Raw genomic sequence first — 24940 nt, forward strand, 5'->3', positions numbered from 1 at the left:
AAATCTTTGTGATCAAGGGTGAGGACACCCTATCCACATTCCTCCAGAACCTCAACACCTTCTCCCCCATTTGCTTCACCTGCTCCTCCTCAACCCAACAAGTCACCTTCCTCAATGTTGGTGTCCACCTGCAAAGATGACTACATCAGTACCTCCATCCACATCAAACTTATCAACAGCTAGCAATACCTCCACTTTGACAGATGCCACACATTTCATATCAAGAAGTCACGCCCATACAACCTAGCTACCTGTGGCCATCACATCTGTGGTGATGACCTGACCCTCTCCGAATATATCAATGGGCTCACCGAGGCTTTTGACCAAAGTTACTCTCCCAACTTCATACAGAAATAGATTTCCTGATCCTTATCTCTCCAGTCACCCACCACCTCCCCAAGTCAAACCATCTAGACACACAAGGAGAATTCCCCTAGTGACTTTGTAGCACTCAGGACTGCAGCAACTGAATCATTTTTTGTGCCTTGGTTTTGACTACTCTTGTCATGCCCTGAAATGAGTAATATCCTACCCACTATCCATCCCACCTCTCTCACAGTGGTATCCCACCATTCACTGAACACACACATTATCCTTGTCCATCTTTACTCAACCCCTGCTCCCAACCCCTTGCCTTGTAGCTCATAGTCCTGAAATAGACCTAGATGCAAGACCTGTCCCACACATCCTCCCCCCACCACCCACTCCAGCCCAGACATGAGTATCATCTAAACCATCGAAGGCAGAGCTACAGCTGGACCACCCAGTTGCTAAGGACACTTACCAACACAATGTTCTTCACTTCACTTCAATGACCGTTTCATAGCCTGCGCCATCTGGATCCTTCTTGCCAGCACCAGCTTTTCTGAACTGTGCAGGTCGGAACTCTCCCTGCAATATATCCTATGTTCCCGCAAACCTCCTTGGCCTTCAACATCAGCCACTGTCCTTCACCCACCTACCTCCTTCCCTGCTCCCACTCTAGCAGTACACAGTCCTCTACACCACCAATGCACCCACAGCCTCTTGACTGTTCCCCTTTTCTGCTCCCCCTTCACTCCTCCCCACTAACATCTAATTTCCTGACTGCACCTAGCTGCCATACCCTCTCCCCACAATGTCCCTGTATGCTCCCACAAGCAGCACTTTACTGACCTCCAGCCCTGCCCTTATATTCCTCCCCATCCCTGCCCCAGTCTCCAACTTAATCCCACCACCCAGACTGCTTTCCCATCACGCACAGTTTCTTGCAGTCTGACCTCAGCGGCCAGAGAAAGTGGTCATGTGTGCGAGTTGTGCCTGCATGAGTGAATATGTGTGTTTTCAACTGTAGAAGAAGACCTTTGGCTCAAAGCTTGATTGTTTAGCAGCCATTTTGTTGTGCCTGTTTGTGACTATACATCTCCATTACATGACGAGTAGTAATCTATTCTTTTCATAATATTGTCATCACTCCATCTCAACTTTTCCATTGAGTATTAAATTTAATGGATAGCATTCATGCAATTAACTACTGTGACATCATTACGGCAATTGTTTTTTTACTTTATTTTTCCTTAAGAGCAGAGCTGTCCATATATGTCATTAGTCTTTACAAAAATTTTAACTAAAGGGATCTTTATTACTTCACTACATAGCACAAGAATTATTCTTAAATAGTTTACTAGTTGGTAATACAGATATGCAATGAGGTGACTAAAGTCATGGGGTACCTCCTAATATCATGTTGGACTTCCTTTTGCCCAGCAAGTGCAGCAACTTAACGTGGCATGGACTCAACAAGTCGTCGCAAGTCCCCTGCAGAAATATTGAGTCATGCTGCCTCTATAGCCATTCATAATTGAGGAAGTGTTGCCAGTGCAGCATTTTGTGCATGAACTGACTTCTCCCTGTCCTGTAAATGTCTGATGGGTTGGTTGGCTTAATGATGAAAGGGGTCAAACTACAAGATCATCACTCTCTCATACCTGGAACAGGCAATTCAACAAAACCACACACCAAAGAAGCACCTAGTGCATGAAACCCAAGGAAAGAAAACCACACGGTTTACTGAAGGTCAACAAAGTCTAGAAAAAGAAACAAGGGGGGGGGGGAAAGTAGGGAAAAGAGAGAAAGGCAGGTGATGTGCCCCATCCATGGAGCAGCCAGAGGCCCACAAAGGCAGAAAATGCAATGGGTGACATACCCCGCAGAATGGAATAAAAAATAAAAACCTCACAAATAAACTGTAAAACCAGGTCAGCCACTTAGGTGTCATCCACTAACACCAGGGGTGCTGCGTCAGTAACACCTAAGAATCCATAGCAGGGTGGCTAGGTTAGGACAGTCCAGCAAGATGTGCCACAGTGACAGTGGGGCAGATTCTTGCAACGGATGAGATGACCATGAGTTTCAGAGCTGACAAAGGCCGATTAAGTCCTTGGAGGAGGCCTGTATGGAGAACCTCCACAAATTCATGATTTCCTTTATCACCTGCAGTTGCTTCAGCGAAGTCACACTATGTCATTCTGTATTCCACATCCTATATGATCACAGGTCCAATTTCAGAATATCGATTTCAAGAGGTGGCTTACCGGTAGTCAATTTGGCCAGTCAGCCTATCACGTGAGTTCGTTCCCTGGGATCCCAACATGACCTGGGGTCCAGACAAAGATGACTGAGTTGTCCATATTATTTCAGAGCAAAAAAGGAATCCCAGATAGTCAGAACAAGGAGATGGTAAGGGTAACACTGGTCAAGAGCTTGTTAACTGCTAAACGATCTGCTACAGGTGAACTCGCCGGTGTCACAACAGATATGCCCCAGAGCATGAGAGATGGTTACAAACACCACAGTGAAAACACTGCAGCCATCAAGCAAGGAGTGGAGTTCATTACATTCTGTATGAATGTTAGCAAAGCCACCAGAATAGTTAAGCCATCAGTATAGACTACTTCTGACACCCAAAACGTGCCAATAATGGAGAGTAATTGGCAGTGAGGATCTCAGAATGAGTTGTGTCTTTCAGACCTTCTCATAGGTCAAGAGAGAGAGCTGTGGACGAGGGATGCAACCATAAGGTGTACATGAATGGGCCTGGAGAAGAGGTCACAGAGGGGAAAGCTAGACTTCAGACAAAAGGGACTGGATGCCGATGGCAATCATAACCCCAGATGTGAGCCGCTGTTGTGGGAGGTCAATCTTTATATCTGGAAAGAGGAGACGGTAGTTTGGGTGCTCTGGAGAGCAGCAGATCCTTAATGAATAAGCAATCAACTATTGCTGGAGCAGAACCCGCAATTGTGGAACCCCTGCCTCCATTAGGAGGCTGAACATGGGGCTAGTAAGAAAGGCACCAGCTGCCTGTCTTACTCCACAGTTGTGTATTGGGTCCAGCATCTGTAATGTCGAAGGTGATGCTGAACAGTATGTGAGACTCCTGTAATCTAGAAGGCACTCGACAAATGCTGTGTACAGTCATAGCAGAGTAGAGTGGTCCATGTCCAAGCTGGTGTTGCTGAGGCATCAAAGAGTGTTGACGTGCAACCAACATATACAATTTAGTTGACGAAGAAGGGGGAAGCCGTGCCAACTGGGCACCGAAGACCAGTCCCAAAAATCTTTGAGAGTCCACCACACTGACGGACTGGTCATCAAGGTACAGATCCTGATGGGGATGGACTGTGCAGTTGCAATAGAAATGCATAATGCCGGTCTTGGCAGCTGAAAAATGGAATCCATAAATGAGAGCCCAAGATTGCGCTCAGTGTGTTGCTCCCTGCAGTCTGTGTTCAACAACGCCCATCACTGACGAACAAAAGTAAATACACAAATCATCAGCATACAAAGAGGACACTGAACACCCCACAGCCACCACAAGACCATTGATAGCCACTAAAAAGAGAAGGACACTCAAAACACAAGCCTGCAGAACACCATTCTTGTGCAGATAGGAGCTGCTATGGGAGGCACCAGCCTGTTTTTGAAAAGTGTGACATGAATAAACATTTCCAATAAAAGGGGGAGCAGGTCACGGAGGCCCACTATGTAAAGTGGTAAGGATGTGAGGGCACCATGTGGTATCATAAGCTTTATGCATATCGAAGGAGATTGCAACAAGGTTTTAACACCAGCCAAAAGCATTTCGGATAGCAGATTCCAGGTAGATTAAATCATCTGCAGTACAGTGGCCTCGACAAAAACCACCCTGGGTTGAAGCCACAAGATCCCTGGAGTCAAGGATCCAATACAGCCTTCAACTCACCATATATCCACGTAACTTGCTCAGACACTGGTTAAATTGATCAGATGATAGCAGTCCAACTCAAGAGGCAGTTTTCCCGATTTCAAAACTGGAATAATGATACTTTCTTGCCACTGGGAAGTGAATCCCCTCTCATTCCAGATATATTAAAAAGGGCAGGTACATGACATTGACTATCCACTGATGAATGTAGAAGCATTTGGTCGTGCACCTGGTCCAGTCCAGGAGGTACGTCGGGCAGAGAGCAAGGGCACTGGCAAATTCCCACTCACTAATAATGGCATTATAAGGCTCCAGGTGGCAGGGAACAAAAGATAAATGGAGTCATTCCACACAGTGTTTGAGAAGATGGAATGCGGGTGGATAGTGGGACCAACACTGAGGCCTGGGTAAATGCCAAGCAAAATGGTCATCAATAGTGTGTGGGCTGTTGAGGATAACACCATTCATGGAAATTGCTGGGACACCTGTAGGAAGACTGTGGCCAAAAATGTGCCTGAGCTTCATCCATACCTGTGAAGAGGGAGTACGCGGCCCTACGGCAGCGGCATATTGTTACTAATAAATCTAGTTCTGGAGTTAAATAAGATAACACCCTCAGGCACAAAACCATTTAAAGGCCAAGTGGTGGTCAAAAGATGGATGTCATTTGTAGCACTGGAGGGCACAATGGCAGTTTTTAATAACCACAGCAATTTCGGGGGTCCACTCAGGGACAGTCTTCCATCGGGGATAACCCAAGGAAGAAGGAATCAGCAAAGCAGCTGTCGAAAGGGTGGTGTCACTCAAACTCCATATGAACTCATCAGTGCTGTCACAAAGTGGAGTGATTGAGATGGCAACTGACAAAAGGGCATCCTAATCCACATTAGTAAAGGCCCCCTGACAGCGTGTCCAGGTTAGCGATGCTGGAGAAAAGGTAAGGTGATCAGAAAATGATCACTGTCACACAAATTGTCAAGAACTCCTCATTAAATGGAGGGGAGGAATCCACGGCTACAGATGGAAAGATAAATGGCTGCGAAAGTGTTGTGTGCCACACCGAAGTGTGTGGGGGTTCCACTGTTGAGCAGGCAGAGATCTAGCCGTCAGCAGGTCTTCAACAAGGAGAAGAAATGGGGGAGAGAGCTGTTGAAGGAGGGATAGAAGAGCAGGAAGGAGGCCAGTATGGGGAGAGATAAAAGTTACATATTGTTACCACAGAGTCTAAACGGATCCAAATGGCCACCCCTTCTAGCACAGTATGAAAAGGAACCCAGGAACTAATAACGTCCATGTGGACCAATTTACAGTCACAGTCACCATTGGAGGCTCACAAAGGGCCAAAATCTGATTCCAGCAGAAAGTTTGGAAACAATGAAGAGTCAGCAAAGGAGTCTCCACAAAATGAGATTCCGACAATGCATTACAAGCTACAGAGTAGAGAGAAAGAAAGACTGCAATTTCAGAAGGTGATGATTGTAAACATTATAGTTCCATTAGAGGATAGTAGTACAAGAGGCTGGATGGCTGTCGCATAGGCTGCAATCAGTCAATGTCTGTTACTAGTAAGGACACAGTGACATCTGTGAATGTAAAACCCCAATTGAGAGGGAGGGGACAACACCCCCCTGGAATGTCGAAGATGGGCATCATCCTGAAACTTACACATCTTTCTCACCTTTGAAGGTTGAGAGGAGGTGTGGGCACTAAGTGAGCAAGTTGCAGCAATATCAAAGATCTGAAAGGGAAGAAGTGACCTTGAGGCCTACAGAGTGTGGGTCCCAAGTCCAACTCTATGTAACAGGCTTCTTTCGTGGAGATGCTGGGGAGGGACGTTCTTAAAGGGAACCCCAGTCCCAGCAGGTGTCAGAGAAGAGGATTTCCTCTCCGGCTGAGGAGAAGGCGTGGTTCTGTGAAGGGAATGGGAACCACCAGAGCGGAGGAAAAGGAAGAGGGACAGGATGGAGGTAAGGAGGAATGAGAAGGAAAGGATGCAACAGAAGCAAAATTAGACATTAAAAATACCAGGTGGAGATGGTTGAATTTTTGTTAGGCCACTGACTAGGACAGGCAGTCGAGAGTTTTGAATCCCTGAATGTTCCTTTCCTTTTTATAAATTGGATAATCCAGTGGGTGATGAAATGTATGCCAGCAAAGTTCACACAATTGGGTGGTGTGGTGCAAGGATTCTCCCCATGGAAGGGACAGCCACAGTCATTGCAAACAGGAGTTGCCTCACTTCGTGAAGACATGTGACCAAACAGTGGCACCAGAAACAGTACATGGGAAGTGGGATATGGGCCTTCATGGCACAATGGTAAACCATAACTATGACCTTTTCCAGAAGGTTATTCCCATCAAAAGCAAGCATGAAAGCACTGGTATCAATGTTATTTTCATTAGGACCTTTCTCGACTTGCCAAACAAAATTAACACCACACCAGATTAATGATGAGTTCCTCGTCAGATTGAAGAAAGAGGTCCCTAGGGGAAGATAATGTCCTGGGTCATATTTAAGGACTGGTGAGGAGTGGTGCTCACTGCGATGGCTCCTAAGGCTCGCAAGCACAAAGGGACTGGTGAGGAGTGGTGCTCACCGTGATGGCTCCTAAGCGCTTGCAAGCACAAAGGTAAGCCAACTGACTGGCAGAAAAGGGTTTGATCAGTAGGGAAGCAGATTGTGTCTTACTAAATGAGTCAACTTCATCTTTGATATTTTCTGTAAAAAAAGAAAGGTTTGGTAGCAGTGGAAGTCACCCTATCTATCCTGGAACAAACCAGGTAGCAGAGAAAGGACTTCATGCTAAGTCAATGGGTCTGGCCATCTTCCCTTGACGTGGCCTCAGAAGGGAAGACCAAGGAGAAAAAGTTCCTGTCAGAAGAAATGGCTGTGGAAGAGCAGCCAGAAGTATGGAGCTTAGCATGCTTCAGGTGAAGAGTGCCCAACCTGGTACCATGCATTCCCATCAGGTGCTCACTCCGTGGGTGCCACACAGCTGTGGCACGGGCTAGCTGGGACAGCGGTTGTTGCCGGAGTTCCAATGCCTCAAAAAAATGAGCAGCAACTCCTACACATACACAAAGCAGGAATAGCTCAGGTACCAGACGTGGGATCCCTGTGTTGTCAGGGGGCTCAGTCATTTGAGTACATAACAGCTCCACCACACAGAGTGGCTACATGTTCTGGTGACCTAGCAAGGAGGAAGTTAGGTCTACAGTGGGAAGGAAGGGGGGAAGGTGGGATGGGAGAGAGGAACTCACAACAGAGATATTAGGGAGGGAGTTCTTCCCCAAATGACTCCAACTATAGGAACAATTTTGAAAGGGAGGTCAAATTCCAAGAAGGATCAGATAAAAAAGGGAGAGTGGAAACACGAGACACAAGACAAAAGGGAATAGCAGAACTGAGGAAATAGCCAGATTGTCATATAGGGAACCAGGTGCAGGGGGAGGGAGGGGGGATATGGGATGGGAAGGACTGGATATGGGGAAGGGAATGAAACTCAGGAGAAAAGAAAGGCTGCAATAGCTCAGGGCCCCATGCACACCACACATGTATCCACAAATGAGCTGTGAGCCCCCGAGATGAAATGTTCAGTGGGATTCATGTTGTGTGATTGAATTGTCCACAATGTTCTTCAAACAAATCATGAACAATTGTGGCTCAGTGACATGGCACATTGTCATCCACAAAAATTCCATCACTGGTTGGGAACACAAAGATCATGAATCATTGCAAGTGGTCTCCAAGTAGCTGAACATAACCATTCCCAGTCAATGATCACTTCAGTTGGACCGGAGGAACCAATCCATCCCATGTAAACACAGCCCACACCATTATGGAGCCATGACTAGCTTGCACAGTGCCTTGTTGACAACCTGGGTCCATGGTTTCATGGGGTCAGCACAACACTCGAACCCTACCATCAATTCTTACCAGCTGAAATTGGGACTCATCTGATCAGGTCATTGTTTTCCAGTCATCTAGCATCCAACCAATAAGATCACAATCCCAGGATAGGCACTGCATGCAGTGACATGCTGTTAGCAAAGGCACTCACATCAGTCATCTGTTGCCATAATCCATTAACACCCAATTTTGTCGCACTGTCCTAGCAGATATGTTTGTCATACATTCCACACTGATTTCTTCAGTTCCTTCATGCTGTGTTGCTCATCTGATAGCAATGACAACTGTACACAAATGCCACTGCTCTTGGTTGTTAAGTGAAGGCCGTCTGCCACTGCATTGTCAGCAGTGAGAGGTAATGCCTGAAATTTGGTATTCTTGGCACACTCTTGAGGCTGTAGATCTAGAAATATGGAATTCCCTAACGATTTCTAAAATGGAATGTCCCATGCATCTAGCTCCAACTACCATTCCGTGTTCAAAGTCTGTTAATTTCCATTGTACAGCCACAACCACATCAGCAACCTTTTCACATGAATCACCTGTGCACAAATGAAAGTTCCACCAATGCACTGCCCTTTTATACCTTGTGTGCATGACAGTACGGTCATCTGTATATGTGCATATTGCTGTGTAGAAAACTAATTTTTTTTTTTTGGTCACTATGAAAAGTTTAATACTATTTGTATTTTGTCGGGAACAATATTACGTTTGACGCCTTTGTTTCACAGTTTGAATTCATTGTTGGTGAAACATATTTCTGCAATACAAACCACATTATCAGAAACATTAAGTTCTACTTGAGAGGAGCAGATGGATGACTTCATTTCATTATCTGAGATGAGAGTAGATATAAGATGAACTAATCAGCACCAAAATTAATACCATAGGCTAAACTCTCTCCTTATCACTACACACATCTAAGAGATGTTAAGCACAACTAATCACACGTTATCTTTGCCAGACAGCTATTTGTTATGTTATGATAATAAAAATCTTACCTCTGCAGAGGTATATTGTTGAGGCTGCTCCCTAAGAGGAAACAAATAAAAAACAATTGTATTAGTGGATATGTTTTAAGAGTTCCAACTAAAGCAAACTACAAAGTCAAATATGAAGATCTGCTCTTAAGGATTATGGAAGATACAATGCCATCTTTACAGAATGAACTTTTATATACTATGTAAAATACAGGATGGTCTACGATACGTACATGGAGATAGGTTACTATTCACCAAACAGAGGAAGTGGATGGGCACATAGAAAAATGAAGATGCATAAGACAGGAATTTGAGAGCGATAAGCAAAACGAGTATGCTGCAGCACTGCACCAGTGTAAGAGTGCACATGCAGCATACACTGACATGGAGGAATGGATTGGGTAGGGGAAACAATAGAAGTAGAGGAGAATGTGTCAAGAGAATATGGGTGCAAGATGAGCAGAGTTAGGGTCCCAGGACAGGGGTGGCAGTGGATGTGGGAGAGGGGACTAGCAGAGACCAAGGCAAGGAGGATTACAGGATATAATGACATGTTACAAAGACAATTCTGATCTATGTAATTCAGAGAAGATAGTGTTGGGGAGAAGCATCCAGATGGCACGATTTGTGAATCAGCCATTGAACTCAAACACATTGTACTCAGTAGTGTTTTCCACCACTTAGAGGTCAACTATGATCTCAGCCACAGTTTGGTGGTGGCCATTCTTCTGGGTAGATAGCTTGTGTATTCAACCCACATATAATGCTGCTCAGAAATTGCAGCAGAGCTGGCATGTGGCATGACGGCTTTCACAGGAGGCCCTGTCCTAGGGGCCCTAACTTCACTCATCATGTCTCTGTACTCTCTTCCACATATTCTCACATTCCACTGCAATCTCCCCCACAATTTACTCTTCTGCATCACCATGCACTCCACACGTTCATCTGTGCTGATGCCCAAGCTGCATTCTTATCCTGCCTCTCCCTTCTGGATTCCCATCATGCAGCTGCTGGTTGTGCCCCCAGCCAGTCATCAACCATATGTCCCCAACACTCCTCCACAATCGCAGTCCCCTTTCTCCCCTCCCCCATCCTATCCTATATAACTGCTCACTACAGTCAAGCTGCAAATCCAGGACAGTGGAGTCAGTGGACACACTGTGTGTGTGTGGGGGGGGGGAGGGGGGGGAGGGGGGGGGGAAGGGGTGGGAGGGGGGTGCACTCTACAGCTTGCACAAAAGCTAGCAAAACTCTCAGTTTCATTTATGAGCCATTCAATGACTCAACCCCTTTAATACCCAGAGAGTTATTACCTTTACTCCTTAAATCATCAGAGAGAGAGAGAGAGAGAGAGAGAGAGAGAGAAATTCTGCATATTTTTTACTCTTAAATTATTGAGAACTTTGAATTTTGGTCTGCAATTCTCTCAGCTTCTCACGTTAGTCATTACACTGGCAGCTCTTTTCTGTATTATAAATTCACCTCAAAATCAAAAATATCTAACAAATATCATCAGTACAGCTCGAAACAACAGCATGATAGTACACAAGCTATACAACACCATTAAAAATAAGATAAAAACATGAGACGTCAAAAATAATTGCACTCCAGATATATCAATGTATAACAGTAACACACTATGCACACTTATGCCACAAAACTCATCGCATTACAAATACAAAATGGCACACCATAGCATAACACAACCAGCTCAAATACAAAGTTAGTAACATGAAGAAACAAAGAATTAAAATATCCTTTGAGACAAATAGCAGAACACAAAAGAGATTAAAAACCATGATATATGAGAACAATAAACAAAATACTCCAATAACATATGACTTGAAACTCAAAATACATTGGAAAAACAGCAAAAAATTTTAATATGAAACACAAAGGACATGTAAGGGAATGTTAGCCACTTCACATATGCAAAGCATCTAATAGAGAGAAAAAAAAACATCACAGTTGGATAAAAACAGACATGGCAGTTTACAGGATAATAACAGAAAAAAGTGAATTCTCATCCTCCAGGAAAAGTAATTCATTCAAATGGAAAAAAAATGAAAATATGCTCAGTGGCCAAAAAAGTAATAACAGAAGAACAGTATCTGTATTACTAAACAGCCTGTTGTGATACATTTATCGAGTTGCAGGTTGCCTATCTAACGACTTCCAGGGGCAACAAACCCTTTTTTTTTTCCAGTATTTCTTACAACTGTTAACCAAATTTAAAAATTTAAAATGCTGTCATAATCTACTCATTAAGAGGCATAATCTTATGTTACAGGTCTAATGCAGTATGACAAGTATTACAGCAAGAAACTGTGTATACGCGTCTTGAGGCAGTCTAAAGGTGCATTTACACCTGTGGAGCATTTTGTGCACATTAGGCACACGTGACCACTGCACAAAGAGGCAATGAGGTGCTTGCACCAGAGCAAAGTCATGCATGCCTCTGAACTGTGCACACAGGTCACCGCACGCAGGCGCAGCAGTCTCCCCATCCCAGGAGGAGAAACACATGCAATTGTTTTCTGCAGTTTTCTACATTTGGTGTTATGTTTTACTGTTTCCTGCTGTTGAAAGACTCAGTTTTTAGCACACATTCAAATTTACCTTCATGTTAACAGTCTGGCTAAGTTGTCCAGTGAGAAACACACAAAATTTGAACAGTATCATTGTTAATTTTATCTCATTTTTTCTAGCTTGTTAATTCCATGGATTATACTGACAGAGTGAGGCTAATTAATTGTCTATAGATCCTCACAAATAAGAACAACCTGGAAACAACAAAGGCAAATCAGAACAAAATACAAAGCCTTTGTTCGTACTTCCAATAAAAACGTATTGAAGAGGAGTGATTCTGGGGCCCTTGATGTGTCAGAGCTGTCCTGGTTGCTTTATGATTTGCTTTCATTCATAATTAGCTTCTACATCTACATCTACATTGATACTCCGCAAGCCACCCAACGGTGTGTGGCGGAGGGCACTTTACGTGCCACTGTCATTACCTCCCTTTCCTGTTCCAGTCGCGTATGGTTCGCGGGAAGAACGACTGTCTGAAAGCCTCCGTGCGCGCTCTAATCTCTCTAATTTTACATTCGTGATCTCCTCGGGAGGTATAAGTAGGGGGAAGCAATATATTCGATACCTCATCCAGAAACACACCCTCTCGAAACCTGGCGAGCAAGCTACACCGCGATGCAGAGCACCTCTCTTGCAGAGTCTGCCACTTGAGTTTATTAAACATCTCCGTAACGCTATCACGGTTAACAAATAACCCTGTGACGAAACGCGCCGCTCTTCTTTGGATCTTCTCTATCTCCTCCGTCAGACCGATCTGGTATGGATCCCACACTGACGAGCAATACTCAAGTATAGGTCGAACGAGTGTTTTGTAAGCCACCTCCTTTGTTGATGGACTACATTTTCTAAGCACTCTCCCAATGAATCTCAACCTGGTACCCGCCTTACCAACAATTAATTTTATATGATCATTCCACTTCAAATCGTTCCGCACGCATACTCCCAGATATTTTACAGAAGTAACTGCTACCAGTGTTTGTTCCGCTATCATATAATCATACAATAAAGGATCCTTCTTTCTATGTATTCGCAGTACATTACATTTGTCTATGTTAAGGGTCAGCTGCCACTCCCTGCACCAAGTGCCTATCCGCTGCAGATCTTCCTGCATTTCGCTACAATTTTCTAATGCTGCAACTTCTCTGTATACTACAGCATCATCTTCTGACACTATCTACTAAGTCATTTATATATATTGTGAAAAGCAATGGTCCCATAACACTCCCCTGTGGCACGCCAGAGGTTACTTTAACGTCTGTAGACGTCTCTCCATTGATAACAACATGCTGTGTTCTGTTTGCTAAAAACTCTTCAATCCAGCCACACAGCTGGTCTGATATTCCGTAGGCTCTTACTTTGTTTATCAGGCGACAGTGCGGAACTGTATCGAACGCCTTCCGGAAGTCAAGAAAAATAGCATCTACCTGGGAGCCTGTATCTAATATTTTCTGGGTCTCATGAACAAATAAGGCGAGTTGGGTCTCACACGATCGCTGTTTCCGGAATCCATGTTGATTCCTACATAGTAGATTCTGGGTTTCCAGAAATGACATGATACGCGAGCAAAAAACATGTTCTAAAATTCTACAAGAGATCGACGTAAGAGATATAGGTCTATAGTTTTGCGCATCTGCTCGACGACCCTTCTTGAAGACTGGGACTATCTGTGCTCTTTTCCAATCATTTGGAACCCTCCGTTCCTCTAGAGACTTGCAGTACACGGCTGTTAGAAGGGGGGCAAGTTCTTTCGCGTACTCTGTGTAGAATCGAATTGGTATCCCATCAGGTCCAGTGGACTTTCCTCTATTGAGTGATTCCAGTTGCTTTTCTATTCCTTGGACACTTATTTCGATGTCAGTCATTTTTTCGTTTGTGCGAGGATTTAGAGAAGGAACTGCAGTGCGGTCTTCCTCTGTGAAACAGCTTTGGAAAAAGGTGTTTAGTATTTCAGCTTTACGCGTGTCATCCTCTGTTTCAATGCCATCATCATCCCCTAGTGGCTGGATATGCTGTTTCGAGCCACTTACTGATTTAACGTAAGACCAGAACTTCCCAGGATTTTCTGTCAAGTCGGTACATAGAATTTCACTTTCGAATTCAATGAACGCTTCACGCATAGCCCTCCTTACGCTAACTTTGACATCATTTAGCTTCTGTTTGTCTGAGAGGTTTTGGCTGCATTTAAACTTGGGAGTGGAGCTCTCTTTGCTTTCGCAGTAGTTTCCTAACTTTGTTGTTGTACCACGGTGGGTTATTCCCGTCCCTCACAGTTTTACTCGGCACGTACCTGTCTAAAATGCATTTTACGATTGCCTTGAACTTTTTCCATAAACACTCAACATTGTCAGTGTCGGAACAGAAATTTTCGTTTTGATCTGTTAGGTAGTCTGAAATCTGCCTTCTATTACTCTTGCTAAACAGATAAACCTTCCTCCCTTTTTTTATATTCCTATTAACTTCCATATTCAGGGATGCTGCAACGGCCTTATGATCACTGATTCCCTGTTCTGTACATACAGAGTCGAAAAGTTCGGGTCTGTTTGTTATCAGTAGGTCCAAGATGTTATCTCCACGAGTCGGTTCTCTGTTTAATTGCTCGAGGTAATTTTCGGATAGTGCACTCAGTATAATGTCACTCGATGCTCTGTCCCTACCACCCGTCCTAAACATCTGAGTGTCCCAGTCTATATCTGGTAAATTGAAATCTCCACCTAAGACTATAACATGCTGAGAAAATTTATGTGAAATGTATTCCAAATTTTCTCTCAGTTGTTCTGCCACTAATGCTGCTGAGTCGGGAGGTCGGTAAAAGGAGCCAATTATTAACCTAGTTCGGTTGCTTAGTGTAACCTCCACCCATAATAATTCACAGGAACTATCCACTTCTACTTCACTACAGGATAAACTACTACTAACAGCGACGAACACTCCACCACCGGTTGCATGCAATCTATCCTTTCTAAACACCGTCTGTACCTTTGTAAAAATTTCGGCAGAATTTATCTCTGGCTTAAGCCAGCTTTCTGTACCTATAACGATTTCAGCTTCGGTGCTTTCTATCAGCGCTTGAAGTTCCGGTACTTTACCAACGCAGCTTCGACAGTTGACAATTACAATACCGATTGCTGCTTGGTCCCCGCATGTCCTGACTTTGCCCCGCACCCGTTGAGGCTGTTGCCCTTTCTGTACTTGCCCAAGGCCATCTAACCTAAAAAACCGCCCAGCCCACGCCACACAACCTCTGCTACCCGTGTAGCCGCATGTTGCGTGTAGTGGACTCCTGACCTATCCAGCGGAACCCGAAACCCCACCACCCTATGGCGCAAGTCGAGGAATCTGCAGCCCACACGGTCGCAGAACCGTCTCAGCCTCTGATTCAGACCCTCCACTCGGCTCTGTACCAAAGGTCCGCAGTCAGTCCTGTCGACGATGCTGCAGATGGTGAGCTCTGCTTTCATCCCGCTAGCGAGACTGGCAGTCTTCACCAAATCAGATAGCCGCCGGAAGCCAGAGAGGATTTCCTCCGATCCATAGCGACACACATCATTGGTGCCGACATGAGCGACCACCTGCAGATGGGTGCACCCTGTACCCTTCATGGCATCCGGAAGGACCCTTTCCACATCTGGAATGACTCCCCCCCGGTATGCACACGGAGTGCACATTGGTTTTCTTCCCCTCTCTTGCTGCCATTTCCCTAAGGGGCCCCATTACGCGCCTGACGTTGGAGCTCCCAACTACCAGTAAGCCCACCCTCTGCAACTGCCCCGATCTTGCAGACTGAGGGGCAACCTCTGGAACAGGACAAGCAGCCATGTCAGGCCGAAGATCAGTATCAGCCTGAGACAGAGCCTGAAACCGGTTCGTCAGACAAACTGGAGAGGCTTTCCGTTCAGCCCTCCGGAATGTCTTTCGCCCCCTGCCACACCTTGAAACGACCTCCCACTCTACCACAGGTGAGGGATCAGCCTCAATGCGGGCAGTATCCCGGGCAACATCAGTCGTAGTCCGATCAGGGGATGCGTGGGACGAGCTGGCCGTCCCCGACAAACCCCCATCCGGAACCCCACAGTGATGCCCATTGGCAACAGCCTCAAGCTGTGTGACCGAAGCCAACACTGCCTGAAGCTGGGAGCGAAGGGATGCCAACTCAGCCTGCATCCGAACACAGCAGTTGCAGTCCCTAGCCATGCTAAAAACTGTTTTGCAAAGAACGTCTGAACTAATCTACAGAGAGCGCAAACAAATCGACAAAATTTAAACGGTTATTAAAATACAAGATTGCCTAGTAAATGCAGTAATGCTGCTACTTGCGCACTGCTGACACTGCTCGGCGGCGGAAGGAGACTAAGCGAAATTACACTATTCAGGTACTAAAACGCGATGCTACACTCTCAAATACTATAATACGCCCGAAATTTATGAATTAAACAATGCAAGTACCTAAACACGCAAAGAAATTAAGAATTAAACTATGTAAAAATGAGTGAGCTAGGAGTATACGACTTGCTGCTCAGCTGCTTATCCAACGGCGGCAGGGAGCACACTGACTGTGACCAACCGACACTGGCCGTTCAAAACAAAAACAGTAGACAAACGACTACGCGAATTTACACTATTCAGGTACTAAAACGCGATGCTACAACTTTGCGTCGATAAGGGAAAATAAAAGAACATCGAGTTCTATCAGAAATGTGTGACCATAAAATTCTTTTTCATTTACAAATAGAATCAGAAACTCAACATCTAATGTCTGGTATTTCTTCATGAGCCACCAGCTGGAATCTGTATGTTGGAGATCCATATACTGCTGAAACTGTGTCGTTCTATGCTTCACAGATATGAACTCCCATTGCTACCAGCTCAGCCATTCAATCAAATTCATCACAGGAGCAATAAAATTCCTGATGTGTCAGACTCTTTCTAATCCCTCAGTTGATTTTATGGTTCTTACTTTTCTCTTTAAAGTTTTCTCCTGTTAAGACTTCATTATTATGATTATGATACACATTTTGCAATATAAATAAAATACACGTAGTGGAATATTCTTGACCTGTTCATTTCAAATGTTAAGGACCTAGCAAGTGTTTTGTTCCCAACAGCAAGTCTTATACAGAGGTTGGACAAAAATATGGAAACACTGCAAAAAATTCATGCTCAAATCTAAACACAAATGCGAGCCAAGCCTGAAGGTTGTGCTGTTGTATTTGACCACGAACAACTCCTGTGTAATCTCTTCTATGCATTGCAAGTATCAGTTGTGGTAGGGACCGATGACCTCAGCAGTTTGGTCCTTTGGGAATTCACACAGTTGTGGTCAGTACAGTGTTTTCTGTAACTGTGAGTGCATTATGTTGGAGCTAAGTGAATTTGAATGTGGACAAATTGTTGGTGCCTATATGGTGGTTGCTTCCGTAACCAAGGTAGCCAAATTGTTTAGTGTTTCATGAGGCACCATATCGAAGATTTATCCCATATACAGGAAAAGTGGATGAAAGTGTGTGTTAGAGTGATCATGACAGATAGTCACTGAAGGAGACTGTGACAAAAAGTAAGAGGATGACAGCAACAGAAGTTACTGTACAACCAATGTCACACTCAGGAACCATGTCAACACCAAACAAGATGAAGGGAGCTCCATAAGCAGGGAATTTCAGGAAAAGCTCAAATTTCAAAACCACACACTAAATGTCCATAACAGAAAAACATAGTGCAGAAGTCAAAGCGCAGTGGAAGAAAGTCATTTGGTCAAATAAGTCTTGTTTCACAGTGTTCCCAGTTTCTGGCTGAACTTACATCTCAAAATTGACACAGGACAGGGGGGGGGGGGGGGGGGGGGGGGGGTTGGTGATGATTTGAGCAGCCACATCTTGGTATTCCATGGGCTACGTGTTTACTCTGCAAGTTCACATTACTGCCAAGGATTGTTTGACTGTTTTGGCTGATCAGGTGTATCCTAGGGTACAATATTTGTTACCCCAATGCTGATTCAGTGTTCCAAGATGACTGAGTCCCTGTCCACACAACTCACATTGACCAGGACTAGCTTCATGAGCATGAGAATGAATTGTCACATATCCTCTGGCAACCACAATCACCACATCGCAATGCTATTGAGCCTTTGTAGTATACTTTCGAGAGAAGGTTGCATGATTGCTATCCACCTCCATCATTGTTACCTGAACTTGTCATTATTTTGCAGGAAGAATGATATTAGAGTCCATTAAAAACCATACAGGACTTGTATTTATCCATTCCAAGATGACTGGAAGCTGTTTTGAATGCCAATGTTTTTCCTACACTGTATTAGACGTGATAATGTGTTGTGTTTGTGGTGCTTCTATATTGTTGTACGACCCCTGTGCGTTAGGTGATACTCACCCTGCCTTTACACAGTGTTTACACTGGCAGCCAGCCCATGCCCTGCCGGAATCATTCAAAATTTTTAACATTTCCAATGTGAGCCAGTGAAGCTACACTTCACTTTCTGCAGTACACATCTGTTTTTAACAAGAGTCGCTGCTCAAGCTAATTTTTTCGTTGCAGAAAGAAGAAGTTCCTTTACTTTTCACAGTTGATGACGAAAAATTACAAGTATTGTAATCATATACATGAAGATTTGTTTTCTCTGATTGTTACTGAAATGGACATTTACTGAGTCCATCAATTTTCTAGTTTTGGAGCTACAAGGAATTAAACAGCCATATCTTCTTACACCCTTTAATTATTATTTCAGTTAAAATGGTGAAATCTAAATGGAAACACCTCTGAGAGAGTTACAGAGAAGAACTTAAAACAAACCTTGGGACAGTGAGATTAGGTGATCCAGGGAAAAATCCATCATAACATAATTCCACTTGGTCTTGATTTCACCACATGAATTCCTTAAAAGATGTTTTAATTCTACGACCGATGCATATCTCCTTGTCAGTGGAAACAGAGCCACTGAGCCAAATGAGATTATATCAAGAATTTTCAAGTTTCAGTCTGTGTCACAAGATGAAGATCATTCTGAGAGGTCATTATTAGCTCCAGTTGATGAACCATTGCAATTACCAAGTACCGCATCATTAAGATAAAAGAAAAAAAAACTTGAAACAGAATTTTAGCAGCTCAAAAAAGACAAATTAGCTTTGATGAAGGCATACCAAGAAGATGACACTTGTTACTTCCTGAGGAGTCTCTGGAGTGTGATAAACATCCTTCTTCTACAAAGGCAAATATTTGTAAAACTTACAATACAAGAAGTTCTGTATAATGAATGGGATGATGTAAGTCTGTGCAGACTTTTCCTTCAAAACAGTGAGTGTACACCAATTCATCTTACTTTGTCATATACAATTTTTCTTCTGCTCTTATACTCCCTCAAAAATTTGTCTGTATGAAATTTTTCTTGATTGTTCTGCTGCAGATTTGGAAGAGTACTATAGTTCATTACATAATATGAATACCTTTATTATTACCTTTATTACCAGTTCTATGTCATTCACCAGCCACAGCTGGACAGACAGCATCAAGATACAACATTATCAAAATACATGAATACAACTCTACTATGATAGTAATTTAATACTGCAAGACATATTTAAGTTATAAATTAGATTACAATAATAAAACAACTATAAAATAGATACAAGTATATAATGAAATTTAATGCAACAGTTGCTGTTGGAGTCATGGAACTGAGCTGCAGCTCAAGTAAACACTATACTATAACTAGAGAAGAATTCTTCAATATTGTAGAAGGATTGCTATTTTAGCTTACACAAAACAGTAGTTTTAAACTGCTCCCATGGTAAAGACTGAATGTGATCAGGTAGAGCATTAAACAATTTTAGGGCCACCTTTGGGAAGCTGTTTTGTGTGTCTGCTAATTGACACCTGGGCATGTCGATACTGTCTTTGTTGCGAGTGCTGTAGTTGTGAACTTCATTTCTCTTTCTGTAAATATCATGGTTTCTCTTTATGTGGAAGAGGCAGTTCAAAATATACTGCTGGCTGTAAACAGTTAGAACTCCTAACCTGGTGAAAAAATTGGTTTACAGAAATAATTATCCTCATTGCTTTGTTTTGCAGTAGTAGCACATTCTTGCAGCCTGCAGAATGGCCCCAAAACAACAGACCATAACTGATGTGGCTGTGGACCACTGCATAGCACACAGTTAGAAGGTACTGTTCTGGTACTACACTTTTCAGTTTCCTCAAGAGGTACAAGACCATAACCTCCTATTTCTTCTATGCTTCGAACCTTGACAAGTTACAGTATTGTTAAAACAATTCTAATAAAACAATGAAGTCATTTTTATGTAAGATGGATCAGACTGATTGCCAGTGAACAACTGGTGACTGCACCTGTGTATTTATGTATGTTAGCTGTCAATGAGTGGAAATTCTTTTGACAGTGCTGAACAGTCAGTCAAGAAACTGGTTCTGATTGCACAAGGAGACAACACTACAGCTGTATCGATTGACCGTGATTCATTTAATTATACTGCAGTGTTTGATGCCAACTAAATGCACCCATTATTCTTTCTGTTAAAATAAAAAATAAATAAAATACAAAGTGGAAACAGGAACATTTTGTGTATTAATTACTTTAGATGCAGAAACATCCACAAAATGTGCTTCCATTTGTCAACTCCAGATAGAAACACATTAAACAGAAGGTCACAACCTTTTATTATAGTCAATCCACAGCAAAATCTCACCTTACGTGAATTTAATCTCCCCTTCTACTTTCATATATGAATTGCACATTCAATTTCAAGAAAAATTTGTATGTATTTGGAGTTTCCTGAAACACGGATAATTAAAATCACCTGAGGATACAATAATAGGCCTGCACTGATTGTAGTAATTTGTTTTTCTATCCTGCAGTGTTCCCGACACTGCCCTAAACCTGCACAGACTCAGTTGGCTTGCATATGTGGCATTGACACTATTTAATAACTTGAATTTACTTGTGGATGAAGACAGATATCAGTGTCACCATCATTTCAAAAATGTTTTTGTACCTTTATCAACAGTGAACTCACAATAACGCGTAGTCCAAAACGCTCTGAAAAATTGTACATGCAGCTTACCATTTGCTACAAGATACATAAATCAGGTGCACATGCTTGATAAATAGCATCATTTCATATTTACGGTTATGGCTTATGAAAAGGTAAATGATTTATTAAGAAGCTGATACTCCACCCCACGTGAAAAATCATACACTATTGGCCATTAAAATTGCTACACCACGAAGATGAGGTGCTACAGATGCGAAATTTAACTGACAGGAAGAAGATCCTGTGATATGCAAATGATTAGCTTTTCAGAGCATTCACACAAGGTTGGCGCCAGTGGCAACATCTACAACATGCTGACATGAGGAAAGTTTCCCACCAATTTCTCATACACAAACAGCAGTTGACCGGCATTGCCTGGTGAAACGTTGTTATGATGCCTTGTGTAAGGAGGAGAAATGCGTACCATCAAGTTTTCTACTTTCATAAAGGTCGGATTGTAGCCTACCGCGATTTCGGGTTATTGTATCGCGACACTGCTGCTCGTGTTGGTCGAGATCCAATGACTGTTAGCAGAATATGGAATCGGTGGGTTCAGGAGGGTAATACGGAACGCCGTGCTGGATCCCAACGGCCTCGTATCACTAGCAGTCGAGGTGACAGGCATCTTATCAGCATGGCTGTAACGAATTGTGCTGCCACGTCTCAATCCCTGAGTCAACAGATGGGGACATTTGCAAGACAACAACCACATGCACGAACAGTTCGACAATGTTTGCAGCAGCATGGACTATCAGCTCGGAGACCATGGCTGCGGTTACCCTTGACGCTGCATCACAGACAGGAGCGCCTGCGATGGTGTACTCAACGATGAACCTGGGTGCACGAATGACTAAACGTCATTTTTTCGGATGAATTCAGGTTCTGTTTACAGCATAATGATGGTCGCATCCGTGTTTGGCGACATCGTGGTGAGCGCACATTGGAAGTGTGTATTCGTCATCACCATACTGGCGTATCATCCAGTGTCATGGTATGGGGTGCCATTGGTTACACATCTCGGTCACCTCTTGTTTGCATTGACAGCACTTTGAACAGTGGATGTTACATTTCAGATGTGTTATGACCCGTGGATCTACCCTTCATTCAATCCCTGCGAAACCCTACATTTCAGGAGGATAATGTACGAACACATGTTACAGGTCCTGTACGGGCCTTTGTGGATATAGAAAATGTTCGACTGCTGCCCTGGCCAGCACATTCTTCAGATCTCTCACAATATGCCAGTCACTACTCTTGTTAAACTGTGGTATCGTGTTGAAACTGCAAGGGCAGCTGTACCTGTACATGCCATCCAAGCTCTGTTTGACTCAATGCCCAGGTGTATCAAGGCCATTATTACGGCCAGAGCTGGTTGTTCTGGGTACTGATTTCTCAGGATCTATGCACCCAAATTGCATGAAAATGTAATCACATGTCAGTTCTAGTATAATATATTTGTCCAATGAATACCCGTTTATCATCTTCATTTCTTCTTGGTGTATCAATTTTAATGGCCAGTAGTGTATTTTTAAACCACACTTTTTCCAAAATCAATTCAGAAACATCACGCAACTAAAAAAAAATCACATGAAATGGAAAGTAGTCACATTCAACAAACCTTGATTTCCAAAGTAGTCATAACTCAGCAATCTACAACAAATTTTACATACACTTTGAAACATCTAAGAAACTTTTTCTCACTGCCCCCCCTCCCCAGTCTCCCACAAAATAATCCATGGAAAACGTTTGTCATCTACCACGTTTTTCTGTTCATGCACTAAAACTTCAACAACAGGTATAACATTTTAATTTATTACTTCTTTGCTACTAACTCAATTTGTAACACATTTTACAGACAGTATCCACATATACCACTGAATCTGCCTGCAAAAATACACTGAAGTGCCAAAGAAACTGGTATAGGCAAGCGTATTCAAATACAGAGAGATGTAAACAGGCAGAATATGGCACTACGATCAGCAATGCCTATATAAGACAACAAGTGTCTGGCGCAGTTGTTACATCAGTTACTGCTGCTACAATGGCAGGTTACCAAGATTTAAGTGAGTTTGAGTGTGGTGTGATGGGACACAGCATCTCTGAGGTAGCGATGAAGTGGGGATTTTCCCATACGACCATTTCACGAGTGTACCGTGAATATCAGGAATCCAGTAAAACGTCAAATCTCCAACATCGCTGCAGCTGGAAAAAGATGACTGAAGAGAATCATTCAATGTGGCAGTAGCGTAACCCTTCCACAAATTGCTACAGATTTGAATCCTAGGCCGTCAACAAGTATCAGCATGCAAACCATTCAATGAAACATGATTGATCTGGGCTTTTGGAGGCAAATGCTCACTCGTGTACCCTTGATGACTGCACGACACAAAGCTTTATGCCTCGCCTGGGCCCGTCAACACCAACATTGGACTGTTGATGATGGTCAGACGAGACTTGTTTTAAATTGTATCGAGCGGATGGACGTGTATGGGTATGCAGACAACTCATGAATCCATGAACCCTGCATATCAGCAGGGAAATGTTCAAGCTGGTGGAGGCTCTGTAATGTTATGGGGTAAGTACAATTGAAGTGATACATCTAGATACGACTTTGACAGGGACACGTATGTAAGCATTCTGTCTGATCAACTGTATGCATTCATGTCCATTGTGCGTTCCGGTGGGTGTGGGCAATTCCAGCAGGTCAATGCGACACCCCACATTCCCAGAATTGCTACAGAGTGGCTCCAGGAACACTCTTTTGCATATAACACTTCCGCTGGCCATCAAACTCCCCAGACATGAACATTATTGAGCATATCTGGGATGCCTTGCACCGTGCTGTTCAGAAGAGATCTCCACCCCCTCATACTCTTACGGATTTATGGACAGCCCTGCAGGATTCATGGTGTCAATTCCCTCCAGCACTACTTCAGACATTAGTCGAGTCCATGCCATGTCACATTGCAGCACTTCTGCATGCTCACGGGGGCCCTGCACAATATTAGGCAGTTGTACCAGTTTCTTTGGCTCTTCAGTGTATATCATTGTATGATACAGAGTTCAGAAGACAGGAAGTCATAAAGACTGAAGGGCATGAAAAATTAGCTTTTGCATACTACAGGATGCATATTACCTAGTCTATAATCATCCAGTGTTTGATAATGAGAGCAGTCACACACACACACACACACACACACACACACACACACACACACACACATGCACACACAGAGAGAGAGAGAGAGAGAGAGAGAGAGGGAGGGAGGGGAGAGAGAGAGAGAGAGAGAGAGAGAGAGAGAGAGAGAGAGAGAGAGAGAGACCCTGGTCTTCTATAACTCGCATGATTCCTCTGTAAATCTTAGAGTATGATTGTGGGCAGGGATCAGAAAGAAAAGTTATGTACTCTGAAATTCATAACTGTCACATATATCAATTGGAATCCTGGATTGTGTTCATCTAGCACATACACAAGAACTAATGGACACACAAACAGAACAGGAAACAGATAAGTAAGTGATTAAACACATTTTTATAGCAGCAAACAGTAAGATAATTGAAATGTGTTGTCAGGAAACACCAAAATCTCATATTAGAATACACATAGTCAAATAATTATCATTTATTTTACAGACCACTGGTGATGCCTAATATGAATAGGTGAAAGATGTTAAAATTATCAGTTTAAAAAGATGAATAAAATTTATTCATATCTACATGACAAACATACCTGAGGTTCATGTTCAGCATGTTTGTCAGCTCTTGAGGAGGAAACTGTCCCAAGGTTAGCAATGTTCCCAACATCCATTTCTACTTGTCGGTCCACTGACCGAAGTCCTCCAATAAGAGAATAGCACTCCATCCTCATATGCCTACTGCACCTACATCTATACTTCACAAGCTACTTTATGGTGCGTGACAGAGGGTACTTTGGCCTGTCACTTCCCCCATTTCCCTCTTCAGTCAAGAATTGTTCGGAGGAACAATGGCTGATGGTAAATCTCATTGTAAGCTCTAATCTCTCTAATTTTATATTCACGGTCTTTTCTCAAGATATATGGAGGAGGAAGCCATATAACTGTTGACTCTTCTAGCAATATATACTCTCAAACTTTTAACAATAAGCCACACTGTGATGTAGAATGCCACTCTTGCAGCATCTGCCACTGGAGCTGGCAGAGCA

At 43.3% G+C, this 24940-nt stretch overlaps 1 protein-coding gene across 1 annotated transcript in view; it reads right to left on the bottom strand.

Moving 5' to 3' along the window:
- The window catches only part of LOC124794945 (centromere-associated protein E-like), a 622348-nt gene that overhangs the window by 577423 nt on the left and 19985 nt on the right, over window positions 1-24940 (bottom strand). Inside the window, exon 4 of the mRNA XM_047258659.1 lies at window positions 9137-9167. Coding sequence (XP_047114615.1) covers window positions 9137-9167 — 31 coding nt within the window. The remainder of the gene's footprint in view (window positions 1-9136; window positions 9168-24940) is intronic.

Source organism: Schistocerca piceifrons, chromosome 4 (assembly GCF_021461385.2).
Source record: "Schistocerca piceifrons isolate TAMUIC-IGC-003096 chromosome 4, iqSchPice1.1, whole genome shotgun sequence".
NCBI lineage: Eukaryota > Metazoa > Arthropoda > Insecta > Orthoptera > Acrididae > Schistocerca > Schistocerca piceifrons.